Below are 17,775 nucleotides of genomic sequence, written 5' to 3'. Positions count from 1 at the left end.
ATTAAAAATAAACAAAAAATACACACTAACACAAATGCCAAACATATTTGTTTCTTTCAATTTCCATGAGCAATACATATATCTTAGCTTTACTGTTATCAGTATGTGTGAAGGTATTAGTTTAAAATATGTTATTGAAGTGTCCCATGTTTAAATATCAGTGTATGTACAATGTCACTAGAATTTAATTTTCCATCTAAGGTCGACTCTAGTAGCTTGTTAAAAAGTATATCGCGCAGGTCATTTTAAACCTCACATTTCAGACGGAAACGAGTTTCATTCTCAACAAAACCTACATTCAACATTAAAAAATACACCAATCCTTTTGTATAATATATGTGTTTCTGGTACAGTAAAGCGTTCAGATTAAATTTTAGTTTCATAACGCCCCATAAGTACCAAGTTGTCTCCCATTCTCATTTCCACGGTCATACCACAGTTCCTGTCACCAGTTTGACCTATCCTAATTCTTATGTTTATCAACAACAATACATTGTACTTTGTCTAAATCTGGTTCTAATAGCGGTTGCAGGTTACTCTGTAACATAAATTGTTCTATTCTCTGTTGCCAATTTAGACCAATTACAGATTTTGTATACAAGGCGATTAGTGTCTGAAGGTCCCTAGACCGCATGCTTCTACTTTCTGTTAAGCATTACAAAACAACCATTCCATGTCCCAGGACATTGTTATTCCCAGCTAAATAATGAGACCAGGTGGAATACTTTGCTGGGTGCCTTCGGCCATCAGTGAGATACGTCTGTAGCACTCTAAAGTCGGCAATATATCCGCGCTATCGCAAGGCGGCAAATACACCAATATTGTGCTCCCAGCACACATACATGTCCCCACATTACTCGCCTCTTACGATCCATGCAGTGGGTAACAGCAGGTGTATACTTTTCTCGATCCCCGACCTGCAGGGCTCTATAGTAGAACATAGTAGTTATGGAACAAATGTCAGACTATGGCTGTATGTATGGTGTTTCAATGTGCTGTCTATCTTAACTGAACGGCTTTCCCAGACCTATATGACATGTAACGAATGGTTTTATACACCTATATGTATCAAAATTATACAGGAGTGTGTAAAACCTATAAAAGTACGTACCGAGGTACAATGTATATGGGAGTACAGTTGTGTTAGTGGAATCACAAAATATCGGGTTGCACCAATAACCGGTATCAGAATTGGTCTTCTTTCACAATTTGATTACACAGAACAGTTTAGGTTTTTATCATTAAGAATGGTTTTCTAGTCGTCGTCCCGGAGTAGGACCATAAATCCGGATTACTGAGAGCGACACATTCGACTTTACGTTGAGTTGGTGGACTAACGTTCCAAACACCGGGAATAGTGCGGAGCTGCAACGGAGGGAGACGCAAAGACAGAGATAACCTTTACTTTGGGATATGACGGTGAGGTTATAGACCGAAATACTACCAATCGGGACTATGCACAGTTTGTCAGCTATATACCGATAATTATACCAGAAAAACCGGCTAAGAGGAGTGATATTTAGCCCACAGCCGTCCATGCAACCACGAACATACAGATGTACTAGTAAAGTCATGAGCGGTCAAATACAGCCACAAGCATAGAAACATCAATGAGCCGTGCGATACAACCACCAGCATTCTATAGAAGCCATGAGCCTCCCAATACCGAAAACAGCATTATACAGTCATAGGCATAAGAGACGAACCGTCCAATACACCCACGAGCCGTCCAATACACCCACAAGCCGTCCAATACACCCACGAACTTTCTAATACACCCACGAGCCGTCCAATACACCCACGAGCCAGCTTATACACCCACGAACCGTCCAATACACCCACGAACCGTCCAATACACCCACGAGCCGGCTTATACACCCACAAGCCGTCCAATACACCCACGAGCCGTCCAATACACCCACGAACCGGCCAATACACCCACGAACCGGCTTATACACCCACGAACCGTCCAATACACCCACGAACCCGTCCAATACACCCACGAACCGTCCAATACACCAACAAGCCGTCCAATACACCCACGAACCGTCCAATACCCCCACGAACCGTCCAATACACCAACAAGCCGTCCAATACACCCACGACCCGTCCAATACACCCACGAACCTTCCAATACACCCACGAACCGTCCAATACACCCACAAGCCGGCCTATACACCCACAAGCCGTCCAATACACCCACGAACCGTCCAATACCCCAACAAGCCGTCCAATACACCCACGAACCGTCCAATACCCCCACGAGCCGTCCAATACACCCACGAACCGTCCAATACCCCCACGAACCGTCCAATACACCCACGAACCTTCCAATACACCCACGAACCGTCCAATACACCCACGAGCCGTCCAATACACCAACGAACCGTCCAGTACACCCACGAACCGTCCAATACACCCACGAACCCGTCCAATACACCCACGAACCGTCCAATACCCCCACGAACCGGCTTATACACCCACGAGCCGTCCAATACCCCCACGAGTCGGCTTATACCCCCACGAACCGTCCAATACACCCACGAGCCGGCCTATACACCCACAAGCCGTCCAATACACCCACGAACCGTCCAATACCCCCACGAGCCGTCCAATACACCCAGGAACCGTCCAATACACCCACGAGCCGTCCAATACACCAACAAGCCGTCCAATACACCCACGACCCGTCCAATACACCAACAAGCCGTCCAATACCCCCACGAACCGTCCAATACCCCCACGAGCCGTCCAATACACCCACGAGTCGGCTTATACACCCACGAACCGTCCAATACACCCACGAGCCGTCTAATACACCCACGAACCGTCCAATACACCCACGACCCGTCCAATACACCAACAAGCCGTCCAATACCCCCACGAACCGTCCAATACACCAACAAGCCGTCCAATACACCCACGACCCGTCCAATACACCCACGAGCCGGCTTATACACCCACGACCCGTCCAATACACCCACGAACCGGCTTATACACCCACGAACCGTCCAATACACCCACGAACCGTCCAATACACCCACGAACCGTCCAACACATCGAAGTACATTCCAAAATAGCTACGAGCATTTTAACACAACCACAAGCCGTCAAATACAGTCACGGTTATACCAAAGTAACCTTAAGATATAGGTTCTATTCAATCACAAACCATGCAATACTTATTTTTATTTAATTCAATGCACCTTTCGGAACTCATCGGGAATGGAATCTCAGTCTAATGATAGGTTCAAGATGATGGAAAGATAAGCTGCTGAATTGTTAGAATTCGAACGGAAGACTGAACAGATATCGGCAGTGTTAATGGAATTGTTGATGTGTTAAAAATGTTTGAAAATGACATTTAAGCTTGAAAAACATCATAGTTTTCTTTATTTAACACAAATCTTTGCTACCTCTTACAATAAAAGTTATCGTTTACTAAAATTGGTATTTTTTTACGCATTGGTTTAATTATTGGTCTCCGTGTCATTAGCAATATGCATATAACACCACATTGTTCTATAATAGCATTACTCTGGGCGGGGATGACACAGTGCCACTACTCCGATTGCAAATTATTGCAAGCCCATGATAGCAACGTGGTATGGCCAAAAATAAGAGAACACGCCGTGTACCCTTACTAAGCCCCTTCCTGTGACAAAACAATAAAATGTATCAAAGGGGTAACAAGCTAGATAATTAGAATACAAATAGTATGTACAGGCCGGGCTTGTCCAGACAGACACCAAGCCGGCCATTACCGGAAGACGTATGTGTCTTGTGGTCGGCCTGGACCCTCCATAGATGTTTCATTCCCAGACAGGCCAACACGCAGACGACATAAACAAAAGAGCGGGAATTTATTTTCTAAAATTTATTGTGATCGTTCTGAAATGTTCCACAGACGAGAGAAGTGGTTGCGTTGCCAAACGGATTTGGACTCTAGGATAAAGTATAAGAATGGAAAGTACATCTTGTCTAGAGAATGTCCCTTGTAACCATTTGGTAACATAATAAGGCATAAACACTTAACTTTCCGTACTTTAAGAAATATTCATATGTAAAATAAAGCATCGACCGTGAGAATTGCTCTGTCCTCGAATTGCACAACAGACTGTAGACGTCTACGTTGTAGAAACAATGTTCGCTAAGGTCCGCCATCGTAAAATCCTTTCCGTATTGGCAGCATTATTACATTGTGGCGTCAATGATTCCCCCGGCGGGCCACAAATTGAAGAGGAAGTTCTCTGAACAGCAGTTAATCAGGTCGTTAGGAGGATTGGTGACATACATAAGTTTTGATTGTCCGTCGTTGTACACGTTTTATCATATAAATCAATGAGGCGACGTCCCTTAGTCCCCACGGCCCGTCGCCAGGTATTGTACCTTACGCCATGCGTATCCATTGCGGCAACTGTGATGGCAGTCGACCTGTATCACGTGTAACTCATTTAGTAGTGTCGCTACAGAATATTTTATCATTATTAATCATATTTCTTAGTACATCTACACGTTACAGGTGCTGTGTTTCTACATTATATATCAGTAACGTGATTTTCTTGAGTGTCTTCTCGCGTCATTCCAGCTCTCGATTGGCAAATTAAAAATCAAACATAGTTCCCTTATTAGTCCCTGTACACGTATCCCGATTCCAATATCTATACAATTTGTAGTTCACTTATTAGCCCCTCTAATGTCTTTCCGAGTCTAATCTCTATATGTGCCAGCCATGCGCATTTCTGCGTTTATGCCAGTCGTCAGTTCAGACGCACTAGCTCCATATATACATGTATGTTCCTATCGTGCGCATGTCCCGTATTTGTTCTTCTAGGGGTCTTTCTATACGTACCGGTCCCCTATGCTAGCTATTTAAATACTTATGTATATTGTATAATCCTTCACACGCTCAACCTACATGCAAATACGTAAATGAAGTGCTATCTAAAAGAGACGTTGATTGCTGTGTCTTTTACACTATAGAATCTTTTAGTAGGGATTTTGGAATACTTACTTGGTCAATATACAGGTGGCGCAAACGGTGTCAATGAACGAGTCTGAATGAAGATTTTAAAACATAACTTCCCCCTAAATATTCTTAATTGAGAGCACATTTTGAGAGAGAAACAAATATCATTTGGATGGGCATGAGTACTGACAGTGAAAAGAAGCTTTTAATGGATCATCACGGGCAATTCAACATACTTAGAGTTTTGTCTTTAACATAATTAGAATTGATGTAAAGTATATTTCTTTACTATAGGATAAAGTTACTTCATTACGTGGGAATATTAGCATTCTCGGATCCTGGGGAATTTCACCAAGATCGATTCCCCGATCGGACGTGAAAAGGTATGGTCATATGCCCGACCACGTGGGTTTTCTCCAGGTACTTCGGTTTTCTCCCACATTAAGACCCATGCGCGCTAATATCCGGGCCAACAAGAGTGATTAATATAAGTTGAAATAATTGTTGTAAAATAAATAAAGTTTACGTACTTACGCTTTCTATTTCCCCCTGGGACCGAGAAAGGAATATAACTACAGTTGTGTGACCGCACAACGCACCAAAAAATCCGTGCGCACACCGTGCATACATCGTTCACACACCTTCCGCACATCGTCCACAAATGGTGCGCACAACTGTGCGATTTAACAATCGCTCGCCCCGTTGTACGCTTTTCTCCGCACAACTGTGCTATTTGGTACAATTTGTTGATCAATATAACGGAATGCAAAAAATACTGAAGGCTCGTATGCAATAATGTACACTGTATATATTACTGTAATTGCTCATCACAATAACTAAGATTATGTACAATTCTACAATGCCTGTTACATGTATACAGCGTTACAGTGACCGTTAGACTGTCAAGAATGGGTTTAGCTTCTAGGTAACAGAACAGGTAAATAACAATTTGATGAGTGACCGGAGTTTTTTCTGGCCTGTCCCTAACACATAGAGCGAATATGTGATACCGTATGACCGTTATGAAAACCCAACTGGACGTTAAGTATTTGTTATTTGCATTCGTTTTGGTCTATAGCTCCCCTTCACCTGGTTTTCACATCTTGTCGAGTTACGTAAGTGCCCCGGGCGGGGGATAACTACGGTCTAGGTACAGGTACAAAGTGGCTATGTTTACCCGTATTGCCGAGACTGTGTTGTAATTTTACATGTGTCCATTTAGGTTGTTTAAAAAACACCGAAAACACCATTTCTAAATTTAAGAAAATTTAGACAGAAAGATAAGCTTATAGATGTAGCTAGAATATAGAAACATACATAAAAATCAAGTTTATATGTTTAAACACGAAACCGTATTGTTGTTAAGGCATTCCTCAATTTACACCAACCACGATTGTTATCGCACAACATTCGCCCATCGTCCGCAAAAATGTGCGCAAGCAATGATCGTCCAATTTTGTATCGTTCGCACTCCGTGCACACATCGTTCACACACCGTGCACACATCATGCGCACACCGCACATCGTGTAACGTTGTGCGATCCCACAACTGTATGTTGGGGAACTATACATACAGTTGCAGAAGCAATTCTCACATACATTAACTTTACTTCCTTACCTGTGCGCTATTAAAAATGTCAAAAAGTTGAGAATCTTAATTTGATCTGTCTATGGTGTGGGGAAAATAAAAAATTAAATTAAAGAATGTGTTTGACAACGATATTTGTTCAGTCGGTAGACGATGTAGCGTATTCAACCAATCGTTGAATTCCTAGTTTGGTATATTTTCATGTACTGGTCCGCCTTTAAGGTATATAGAAACCAATTAAGGGGAAAATATACCAGTATTGATTGAATCATAAAATATTAGAGTTCCCTTAACTTCCTCGTAGTCATGCAGTAAATGCTGCTACGCAAAAAGTAGCATCGGATCTATCAATCAATCGGAAACGATGACGACCATCTTGGATTCCGAAACTTAACTTAAATATTGGTCGTAAATCCTTATTTTTAACTGCTACAAAGTATGAACAATGGCTACAAACAGGACTCAGGTTTAGAGGTCGGTCCACGGCGGTCCATCTATTCTCTTGTTTATCGTGTTCCATTATTTCGGCCAGTCATGAGAGATCAGTTTAAGGCGGCCATCTTGCAAAAATGTCTGCTTCATTCTTTACACATAGTTGCTTCGCGGGAGCAACACTTATACCAACATTCATCACAATGTAAAAAATAGAACACAATGTATGTGTCGGATATCGATATATCCCAGAAACAATCAGTTAATCAGAGTCAAAAGAGGTACTCTGGCAAAGCATTCGTGCGGAAACGGTAGATGTCAAACTAAAGGTTTTCTGAACAAAATTAGAAATAGAAATTAGCGTTAGAAGACTTGCTAAATACAATGAATACACAGTATTGTTGATGGAAACGAAAGTAAGAAAGTGAAAATTTAAATTTAAAGGTATGTTGTACTTTTGCTTTGTTTATTACGTACCTGTTAAATGTGAAGTAATATGTACGGCCATTTATTAACTACCAGCTTTATAAAAAACATCCCTCAAACATAGACAGCATCACCCGAGCCGAAAAACTTTGCTGGCTAAATCTCAATTTACGTGTTTATAAAATTTGCACCTTTTAACTCGATAGACGAGATATAAACTCTTCATAGAGACAAAAACAAAGCGCTGAATGAGGAAAGAGGGCAGTAAAACGAAGAGAAAATAAGAAAAGCATGTTTACCACATTAAGAGCTAACTATTCAGAACAGAATTACTAAAACGTTACTCCAAGGGAAGGTTTCTAAAACGAAAAAGAAAGAAAACAAAACAAAACTGACACCGACACGGACTGTGGACGCTGTTACATTCTCCCCATCCGAGAGCCTGAAGTTGGTTCCTAGTTTTTAGGCTCCCATTACTGAATCCTGAATAATTTCTTTTAGTCTTTTAGTAAATGATAGCAAGGAAATTTCGATACTGCTCGCTTAGTGCTAAACGACTCTTTTCATTTATCTTCTGTTAATTAGTCCTTGTAAATTATCATACATAACAACACTTAACGAAAAGGGTAAATCAGAGTCATTAATTGTCTGTCGACCCATGTGTTTTTAACCTATAATGACGCTTGCTTTTTTTTAAAGAATAGTACATAAATATACACTACCATTTCCATGGAAAATAATCTCTCATACAACTTACAATCGGATTTCAAATTATCAAATGTTTTAATTTCTAAAACAATTTCGGAGCATTGTTGCTACCAAACGTTTCCGTTTCATTTATCCGTGACTCGCGTATGAATTTGGTTTAGACAGTACTAGTACTACTTTCACATCCGAACCAATATACATCGTCAGACAAATAAGTGTAGTGTCTTTTACTTTAATAATGAAATTGTTTCGTTACCAATGTTTTATAAACAATATATGTATTCCATCAGTATAGACATTGAATGACGTATGATGTCGGACTTATTTTGTATTCAGACAAACACAAGTCCGTCCAAAAATTATAGAAATATAGAGATTCCATTTTTGGCCAATTTCGTCTATTCTGTGGGGTAGCGAATCAATTTGGTCTTGAGACAAATTTGATGAGCAACGAAGCAGTTCGTGTTGAGTTTATCTCAAGACCAATTCAACATCCCATGAGATTGACTTAAGCATATTTCCTATATAATAAATGGTTTATCGTTACATCAAGGTATAGATGACGTCACTGATATGATAAAGCATCTGCCCTTTTTAATAATCAGACTGCCAGGCCAATGTAGGTCCGTGCTGTGACCTGTCTAATAAAACTTAACCCAATCATAACTTTCCAATTACAACGTACATGTCTACCGGAAATTATTGATTGTAAATTCCATTTTTACCCAGTCACTACATGTTAGATACATGTCACGAGTAGGCAGGACTGTGGTTGACACACAGGGCACCTGTCGTGGGGCTTGTTTTATTGTCAACCGGAAATTGGTAGACCTGTAGATGTTACCTTTGGCATATTGGCTCACTGATGGGGTTACTGTTTGTAGCTTTTGTATATATATATATATATATATATNATATTTATTTTTATATATTACATATATATATATATATGTAAGTAAATTACGTCATCCCGGCTCAATAAGGTGGTTACAAGTTCTTTTCTGGGCCGACTGTCTCTCACCTACATTTATTTATTTATTTATTTTTCATTTATTTATTTTTCATTTATTTATTCATTTATTGATTAATGTCACGAGGTGGCAATTATGCAACTTTCCGAAATATCATAATGAAGATATCAATGTACCTGCTATCAAAATGAACAAAAGTATCCGACTTTTTGCTCTGACATACCTAACAGACAATTTACAAAACATGTATTCCCTTTTACCTGGATCATAGGCACTTGACGCTTTGTTATGTCAGATTTTTGTTTTTATATAAGTATACTTTTTTTCCAAAAAACCAATGATTGGTTCGAATGCATGTACATTAAAAAAAAAAAAAAAAAAATGTCATTTCTTTTTTTTATTCAGATAATTCTCAGATAATAATTTTGAAAAAAAAGTATACTTATATAAAAAAAAACAAAAAAAACCCTGACATAACAAAGCGTCAAGTGCCTATGCCTGGATGTAGGTCTGGAATTCTGAACAAATCACATTGGCATTGACTAACATCAAAGCGTTTACATTTTGTTGTTTTTCTTATTCCCAATATTTGTCTTGTAAGTTAGTTCAATGTCAAAACACATGCAACTCCAGATTTGTAATATCCATTACTATAGTAAATTCCTTTTAAGGGTACATGCTGCCTGTGACGCAAATGTTATTTACCAAAGAGCTCCACGATGATTAATAGAATCTTCCCCTACCTTGAGGGTGTGACAGAGAAATATCTAACCCGAGGGGTGATGTTTTTTGGTTGTCTAACCCGAGGCTCTGCCGAGGGTTAGACAACCAAAAAAATCAACCCAAGGGTTGGAGATTTCTCTGTTACACCCTCAAGGTAGGGGATGGTTATTTTTCTCCCATCCTATTATTTCAGTCACAGCTCCACACCGACAATACTCTGCCATGTTTGTAAACAAAAACACATGTGGGGTATGCATATCGTTATTCACTTTTGATGACGTCACAATTACCGATGACGCATTTTAATGACGTCACACTCGAACACGTGCTAATCGGCACGAGGCTATCTCCCCCTATGAAGTGACAAGCTGATCTTTCCCGGCTAAAACGGGAGACACACCTGTGAAGGGTGGGACAAAAACCGATGAACTGTCATGGACGAGTGGTGATTTCTTCTCCATTAATAAGTAATGGCATATTTGAGATATTCCCAGGACTACCTGTATAACGTGTTATCCGGGTAACTACATGCAGCATAAAACCTCATTTTTCATGTTTATGTATATTCAAACATGAACTCGTATAAGTAATTGGGAAATGATTTTGAAAAATGAGTTACCGTGTGTATATTCAGTAATCCATCATTCCGACTACATTTACGTCTACGTATTAGATTATTTCCCGGGAGATGTATGTAGCGAGAAATCCGGCATTACCCGTCCACATGTAATTACATGTGTCTGTAATGCATGTATCTTAGTCACGAACCGTGCACGACCATATATGGACCTGTGTGTAAATTGGATGGGCGCGTCTCCAGACAGAATGCAGTTACGACAATGTAAAATTTCACGGTTAAAGGAAACAGCACCAAGTGCCCGCGGTTCGTGCTGGAACGGATAGCGGTATCAGTGCAAGCTTCGGAATATTTCGGGAGTTTAGCATCCTCCGCACGGCCTGTGGTGGTTGTGCTCCTTTTCATCAATCTCGTGACCATAGGATTGGTGGTATTTATCATAGCATCAGCATATAAAGTATTCAGACCAGCTTATAATGAAAGAAAACATGCTTCCTTTGATAAAGAATAATTAAAGATCAGTTAAAGAGATAACCTCTGAAATCTTTGACTTAAAAAGACATAAGCGGAGATTTTCTGAATGAGTGCATGCGATAGATCGTGCTTCAGCGGCTGTACGGATGTTAAAAGATTTTAAGGTCAGACCCCACTTTGATTTTAGTTGTATCATGATAAACGCCATGATTCGGATTAACATGACGAGGATTAGTTAGTGTATAAATGTCTGACTACAGACGATGCTGTTGGGACACAGACATAGAGTATGTCTTTTGACTTTGAAGGCCAAAAGTATTGTAATCCGGTGACAAACCACATCAAACTGCTGAGTAACAGAAGTGTACCACGTAACCTTTTGTGTACGAGTTTCGATTATCCCAAATGTTGGATTCACTTTTCGGGACGCTTTCATTTACATATTGGATCACTTTGTCGTTGTTGTGGGTTAGAAAATTCTTTGCTTGTTTATCATAAATATATTAGAATTAAATAAATAAATTATAATGAAGTGGTTCAAGTGTGTCAAGAGATCGAAGATACATGTACATATTGTATCTGTTCGGACCACCGACATGCTCTGTATTTCATTAATTGTTTTACGAATTAGTAACATTTACAGACAACCCTGTCTATAAAGGCCTAGGTAAGTGGACAATCAGACGTATGCATGAAGATCACCACAGAGTCTATAAAGGCCTCCAAAATAAGTACGAGAACAATGAGATATGTATCTAAAGACAACCACAGTGAGTAACATGTGCAGTAAAACTTGTTAACTATACGATACGTGTAAATCAAACTTCTGTATATAGACCATCGTACAAAGTAACATGTAAAGTTAGACGTATCTACAAAGAACACCCCAGTTATTTAGATTTATTACATACTTACTAATAAATACGTTGTTTTTGTATATGCGATACGACACAATTACTCTAACACATATCAGCCCTCGCCGTATCACACCCCAAAACCCGTATCAGCCTCACACCCCTTTAGGGAACTTTTCGTTTTTCATTTTTTTAAAGAAAAAAAAATCATACGATAGTAGATCATTCCGTATTTTATTACTAAGTATGTAATAAACAGAATAAAACATGTTTTTTTTCCCATATCACATCAAGTATCAACCCTCGACCAATATCAGCCCTCAGGCATTCGGCCCTCGGGCTGATATTGGAGTCTCGAGTTGATACTGGGTGTGATATGGAAAAGAAATGTATTATTCTCTATGTATCACAAAACCTGTTTATAGAAACACCGCAATTGGCAACATGTTCAATCCTGTCTATAAAGCTCATAATACATATGTAAGTAACTTGTATTATAAAACATGTTTACAATGCCATTATGTTGTGTCAACTTTACCCTCTCTTTGTAGAGGGTCCAGAACACTGCAGCACGGCTAGTTACTCGTACTTGAAAGAGACAGCACATCACAACTGTGTTTTATTCGTTGCACTGGTTACCTGTACGATACAGGTCGCAGTACAAACTTCTGGTGTACACATACAAGGCACTGAATGGAGCAGCTCCTCAGTACCTACATGAGCGTGTTACCCTGTATCAGCCGTCACAATCACTGCGGTCGGAGTCAGAATCTTTGTTGTGTATCCCAAAATCTCGTACTGTGACCTACGGAAACAGATGCTTTGGGAGGGTTTCGGCTACGTTGTGGAATAGCTTACCATCTGCTATTAGAAAGTCAAATACCCTGGCCAAGTTCAAGAGGGACATCAAAACTCACCTCTTCATGTCTGCATTTTAAAATCCTCGCAAAGACGTCATGTAAACACCACCTTTTTATTTGGCCAATTATGTGCACATTGCTTGCTTAAATGTATAAAAGTGATTGTAAGCCTTTGTTTTCACAATTATAACCATTATTATTATCCATATGTTGTAAAGCGCTTTAGAGTAATTTAGCAAATCATATAGGGCGCTATATAAATGTTGTATGTTATTATTATTATTATTAATAAGGTCCTGAGCAATAAGGAATATGTTGAATCAAATATGTCTATAAAGGCCACCACCACGGGACAGGTAATCGTTATAGACAGGTGTATTTGTAGACAGGTGGTCTTTGTAGTTAATTCAGTTTGTAAATGGTTGATCTTTGTAGAAAGGTGACTTTTATAGGTAGATGGTCTTTGTGGTCAGTTCTGTTTGTAAAAGGTTGATCTTTGTAGAAAGGTGGTCTTTGTGGTCAGTTTTGTTTGTAAAAGGTTGATCTTTGTAGAAAGGTGGTCTTTGTGGTCAGTTCTGTTTATAAAATGTTGATCTTTGTAGATAGTGTGATCTTGTAGATGGGTATTCTTTATAGAAAAATGGGATTTATAGACAGGAGGCTCGTTTGGTTATGGTTTTAATTTTTTTAACGTACAATTAACATCTGAGGTCATTTAAGGACGTGTAGATGGTCTGTATAGACAGGTGTTTGATATATGTATATATAGAAATGTGGTACCTTAGACATGTAGTCTTCGTGGACATGTTTTTTGTAGCAGGTGGTCTTGTTTTTACATATTCAGTATTTGTGAACAGATGACCCTTATAGACAGCACTCATGGCTCTTGTGGATAGATGTTTTTGATAAACATGTCGTCTCAGTATGTATGTGATATTGTGTAATCATGTTCTTTGTAGACAGATTATCCTGTCGACATGTCATACTTTGTGAACCGCTTTGAGACGACCTACGAACTAGGTTGTGATAAAGCGGTATGTGTTGCTCCGTGCAAGTTCAAGTTGGTATTCTAGAGTTGCACGTCGAAATGAATCTAAAATATAAAAGCAATACCGTTATAAACCCATTACGTTAAAGAAGAGGCCATGTTTTCGTCCCGAGCAGGAGAACGTTTAACAGATCACTTCAGAATACTACTTAGAATAGAAGACATTAAATTCTGTAACGGAATATTATCCAAGATGTTAATTATGTCGACGTTTTAAAGAAAATTAAAAACGACTCGTCAAAAGCAATTATAAGGAGAGAGCATTACGAAGTGTGCAACAACCATGTTCTGGTTGTGTTGGCGCGGATTGTGACAGATTAAGACTTGTCACGATAAAAGCTCGTGACATTAGTTGTCCTAATGGTTAAAACCGTCTGGCATTGATGATCCCGGGATGGTGGCATGGTTAGCCTCGTATTACAATATTAATACACAACCTTACGTGTTTGTTTGCTGTTTTTTACTCTATAGACAAGTCTGTGAGGCATTGTCGTGCTGGCTGCCCAGACTATGTTTTGACTAATGTAATATAAAACCACGATACACTCGGAGCAATCCAGAGCACTGCGTTTGATCTTGCACAGGGCGCCAAATATAACGGCTACAAAACAGTTGAGGATTTCAATTTTCAGAGAAAAAATACATTAAATCGCGACGTTTGTGAGTGTACGCATGTTTTACAATGATGCCCTACTGTCGCCGTCGATGCGTTTTGTGGCTTTTTGAGAAGACAATTATATGTGTTACCATCGAACATTTCTACATGATGTCGGAAATGGAGAGATAATTGTCCATTTCACCGATGAGTGAACGAGACTAAAACGCACATTCAAATGTAAAACTTTTTTAATCCTAGAAAATATAACAACTTTATCATGTTTAGAAATCCGTAATGGGCTTCTCCTCAACATCCTCGGCGTTGGGTTCATGAAGACGCGGTCCGTCCTCCTAGTTCCAGAGCAAAGTCAGAAGGAGGGCCAATCAACGTGAAGCACGTCCGAACAGTTCCAGAATGAGGACAGACTACGGGTCCTTACATTCTCAAAGCGAGGATAAAGTGAAGGCCCCATCAGGGTGGATTCCGTCCTAACAGTCCCAGAATGAGGGCAGACTTAGGGTTTTTACAGTCCCATGACGAGGACAGGGTAAGATTCACATCAGGGTAGATTCCGTCCTAACAATCCCAGAATTAGGGCAGACTGAGGGTCCTAACAGTTCAATGACGAGGAGAGGGTAAGGCTCCCATCAGGGTGGATTCCGTTCTCATGTCCGCAAAACTTAACTCTGTCGTTCGATCTTTCTGTAGATCCCATTATAACACTGTGTAGTCTAATTTCATGCGCCGTGTGTGACGTATGATGGTTGTGGCTGGGCTCGACATACTTCACGCGCAGTGACTTTACATGACCTATATCGGTATTGGTACCTATGACGTGTTTTTCTACCTGGTCACGCCGGAAATACTCGTTACGTGGAGAAAATTTAATTTCTTCGGATCCTCCGTTCATACCCGTTAGAGTCACCAACAACTCTCCATATGAAGTACTTGCCAGATGGGACACGTGTATTTCGACATAGTACTCACGTGCACAGAAGGGCGCAGACCCGGCCGTACTCAGATAGAAGGAGCCCCGCTGAGAAGTTTGGTTCGAGTCGTATCCCATCACTGGACAGCCACCCACGGAACAGCCCATGCACGAGCCGTCGTCAAACTTAGACGCGGATGAGCACGTGTGACCGTAAAATCTGCAGGCTGAGTTGATCGACTCAATATACAGATCAACAGCTCGATTATGACTACAGGTTACGGATCTAGTGGCGCCTCCTATTGACCCGTGCAGGATGCTGTCTATTGCACTGATGATAGGTTTCTCGTCACATCCGGGCTGATGCTGACCCCCGTTAGGATAGAAATCCACGTGACCCATCGGAGCCAGAAAGCCGTAACCCGACAAAAGTTTAAACTTTGACCCATCTGTGTGGATAATGTCCACGAAGGTCGCATCAGACTGGTCAAGTCTCCGGCTAGTGTCTTTGTCCCGGAAGTCCGGCTCGGCAGGGTCCAGTCCAGAAATACGACCGATCCCCTTGATCCGGTAACCAATATGCCCGGCGATCTGGCCCCCGAGGCTGTGACCAATGATGTGTACTCTAACGTAGTCGAGCGTGCGATTGTCGTGAAGATACGTCAGTACCTTGGCTACTTCTGCCCCTACCAGATACGAGTTACCCACAGCGAGGTTGTACTCCTGTTGACTTCCGGTTTGCCAGTCCACAACAATCACATTGAAGTCTCCCTTCAGCAGGAGTTCACTCGTTATCTGAACCACCCAGGGCATAGATCCTGAACCAATGTACCCGTGTACGATGACTTTGGTGTCTTTTGTGGTATCCAATAGCGAGGCAAATTTGTTGATATGGCTGTCGAATTGGTCGACTGCAAAACTCGTCCTCGGGCTATGCGGGCTCGAGCGCGTGAACAGCTTCAGGTGCGTGTCGACGACGGCCGGTTGCTGGGGAACAGGAACGATTCCGTCTGAAATAAAGCATCCGAACTCCGGCAGACATTCTGTTTGAGGAGAGGTAACACCCCGCCCGGTCACAAATACAACACAACACACAAACACAAGAGTTAGCATTGCCGTAGCTCGTGCTCGGGCTCACCACAAAATGTCCGACAAATAGGCATTAACAGTGATTCATCAAGTATAGGTTTCCCTATTGGCGGTAACTGGTCTTATGACGATTTGTCTTCTTTTAATGTTGAATCGTATTCTTAATAATGACTTTTTTGAATATGGTTACCATTTGCTAGGTAAAGTAACTAGGCTTCACAGACACACTGTATTGGTCGCTACTCCCGGAACTCTCCCACCGTATCGGGGATACTCGTCAACTGCCCTTATACACTTTACTGTTTCCGGGTACTCGTCCACTGTCTCTTCTCTTCACTTATTCGGGATAGTCTTATTTTAATTTGCTGTGAATTCAAAACGTAGATCCATTTGATTGGAATTGAAGGAAAATGTAAATTACCTTAATCCGAGGCTTCGGTAGTGATTGTTGACAACATTTAGGTAAAACCGCAAGGTCTTTCCAATGTCTCACCTTCCCTGTCAGTTACAATTGACTTGGTGCGAGGTTGTTAGATCATCACATGAACACGTATTTGTAGATAATGACCGGACCGAGGTCTTTTTATCACGAACAATGGTCAGTTCTATATTCTTCCCTGTTTTGTAGAAAGAGTCTGGTATTTTGATAAATTTCGGTAAGAGTCCCAGGTAGTTTGTGCCTATGTCCAGTGTACATGTAGACATACCAGCTACCCGGACGAGAACAGGTGCCCGGGGTACGACACTCTGTGACATTATACATCCGTGTAAGGTCAGTGATACTGCCTTAGGGATTAACAGTGACGTATTATGGCAAGTCTAGAAATATTTAGAGTCAATCTGGAAATATTTTGTGGCAGGACAATTATTTTTGTACGATGGCCGATAGCAGCGGACACAAAACAACTACAATACAAGACATTTATGTACATATACAATTTTTAAAAACTGTACATGTACACAAAACAACTGCAATACAAGACATTTATGTACATGTTCACTTTTTAAAAACTGTACATGAACACAAAACAACTGCAATACAAGACATTTATGTACATGTACAATTTTTAAAAACTGTACATGTACACAATACAACTACAATATAATACATTTATGTACATGTACACTTTTTAAAAACTGTACATGTACACAAAACAACTACAAGTGCTATACACATTCCTTAACGGTTCGGGTCAACTTGATATTTTACACGGCGGTTAATAAACGACAAGGAAATAACCAGACACCCCAGCAGTCAAACAATACTAGATGGTCACCCTGGACAACACTTTGAGATTTTAAGCATGTAAGAAACCAGGAGATGTCGTTGTACGAAAAGTAGGCTTCAGCAAGGGCAACCGCGCCCTCGTTTACTATATATAATGGATCTAAATTGAATTAAAACCTTGATATGGAATGGATCCATGTTAGCCTAATATTGCTACCGACTACTTTTCCGGTATATATTTTTGTGTTTCTCCATGAAAGCTGATGTTACAGACATTTCATCATAGGTCAGGCGTACCCAGA

At 40.5% G+C, this 17,775-nt stretch overlaps 2 protein-coding genes across 2 annotated transcripts; one reads left to right on the top strand and one right to left on the bottom strand.

The window, feature by feature from the left end:
• Positions 1-1,413: 1,413 nt before the first annotated feature.
• LOC110465157 (extensin-like) lies at positions 1,414-3,153 on the top strand. The gene is made up of 2 exons (XM_021520778.1): positions 1,414-1,419; positions 1,786-3,153. Exons 1-2 carry the CDS (start codon positions 1,414-1,416, stop codon positions 3,151-3,153), a joined length of 1,374 nt encoding a protein of 457 aa, XP_021376453.1.
• An 11,324-nt stretch (positions 3,154-14,477) lies between these two features.
• Positions 14,478-16,947, bottom strand: LOC110465180 (pancreatic triacylglycerol lipase-like). Its single transcript, XM_021520836.1, has one exon. It carries the CDS (start codon positions 16,267-16,269, stop codon positions 14,839-14,841), a length of 1,431 nt encoding a protein of 476 aa, XP_021376511.1. The 5' UTR covers positions 16,270-16,947; the 3' UTR covers positions 14,478-14,838.
• Positions 16,948-17,775: the final 828 nt, after the last annotated feature.

The sequence above is a fragment of the Mizuhopecten yessoensis genome, unplaced genomic scaffold (genome assembly GCF_002113885.1).
Source record: "Mizuhopecten yessoensis strain PY_sf001 unplaced genomic scaffold, ASM211388v2 scaffold11059, whole genome shotgun sequence".
In the NCBI taxonomy this organism is placed as follows: Eukaryota; Metazoa; Mollusca; class Bivalvia; order Pectinida; family Pectinidae; genus Mizuhopecten; species Mizuhopecten yessoensis.
Note: the sequence above shows the minus strand (reverse complement) of the source record. Positions and strands in the feature narration are given on the sequence as shown.

Bases quoted from the DNA above. Each gene is read 5' to 3' on its own strand.
- LOC110465180 (XM_021520836.1), bottom strand. From the start codon at position 16,269: ATGCTAACTCTTGTGTTTGTGTGTTGTGTTGTATTTGTGACCGGGCGG.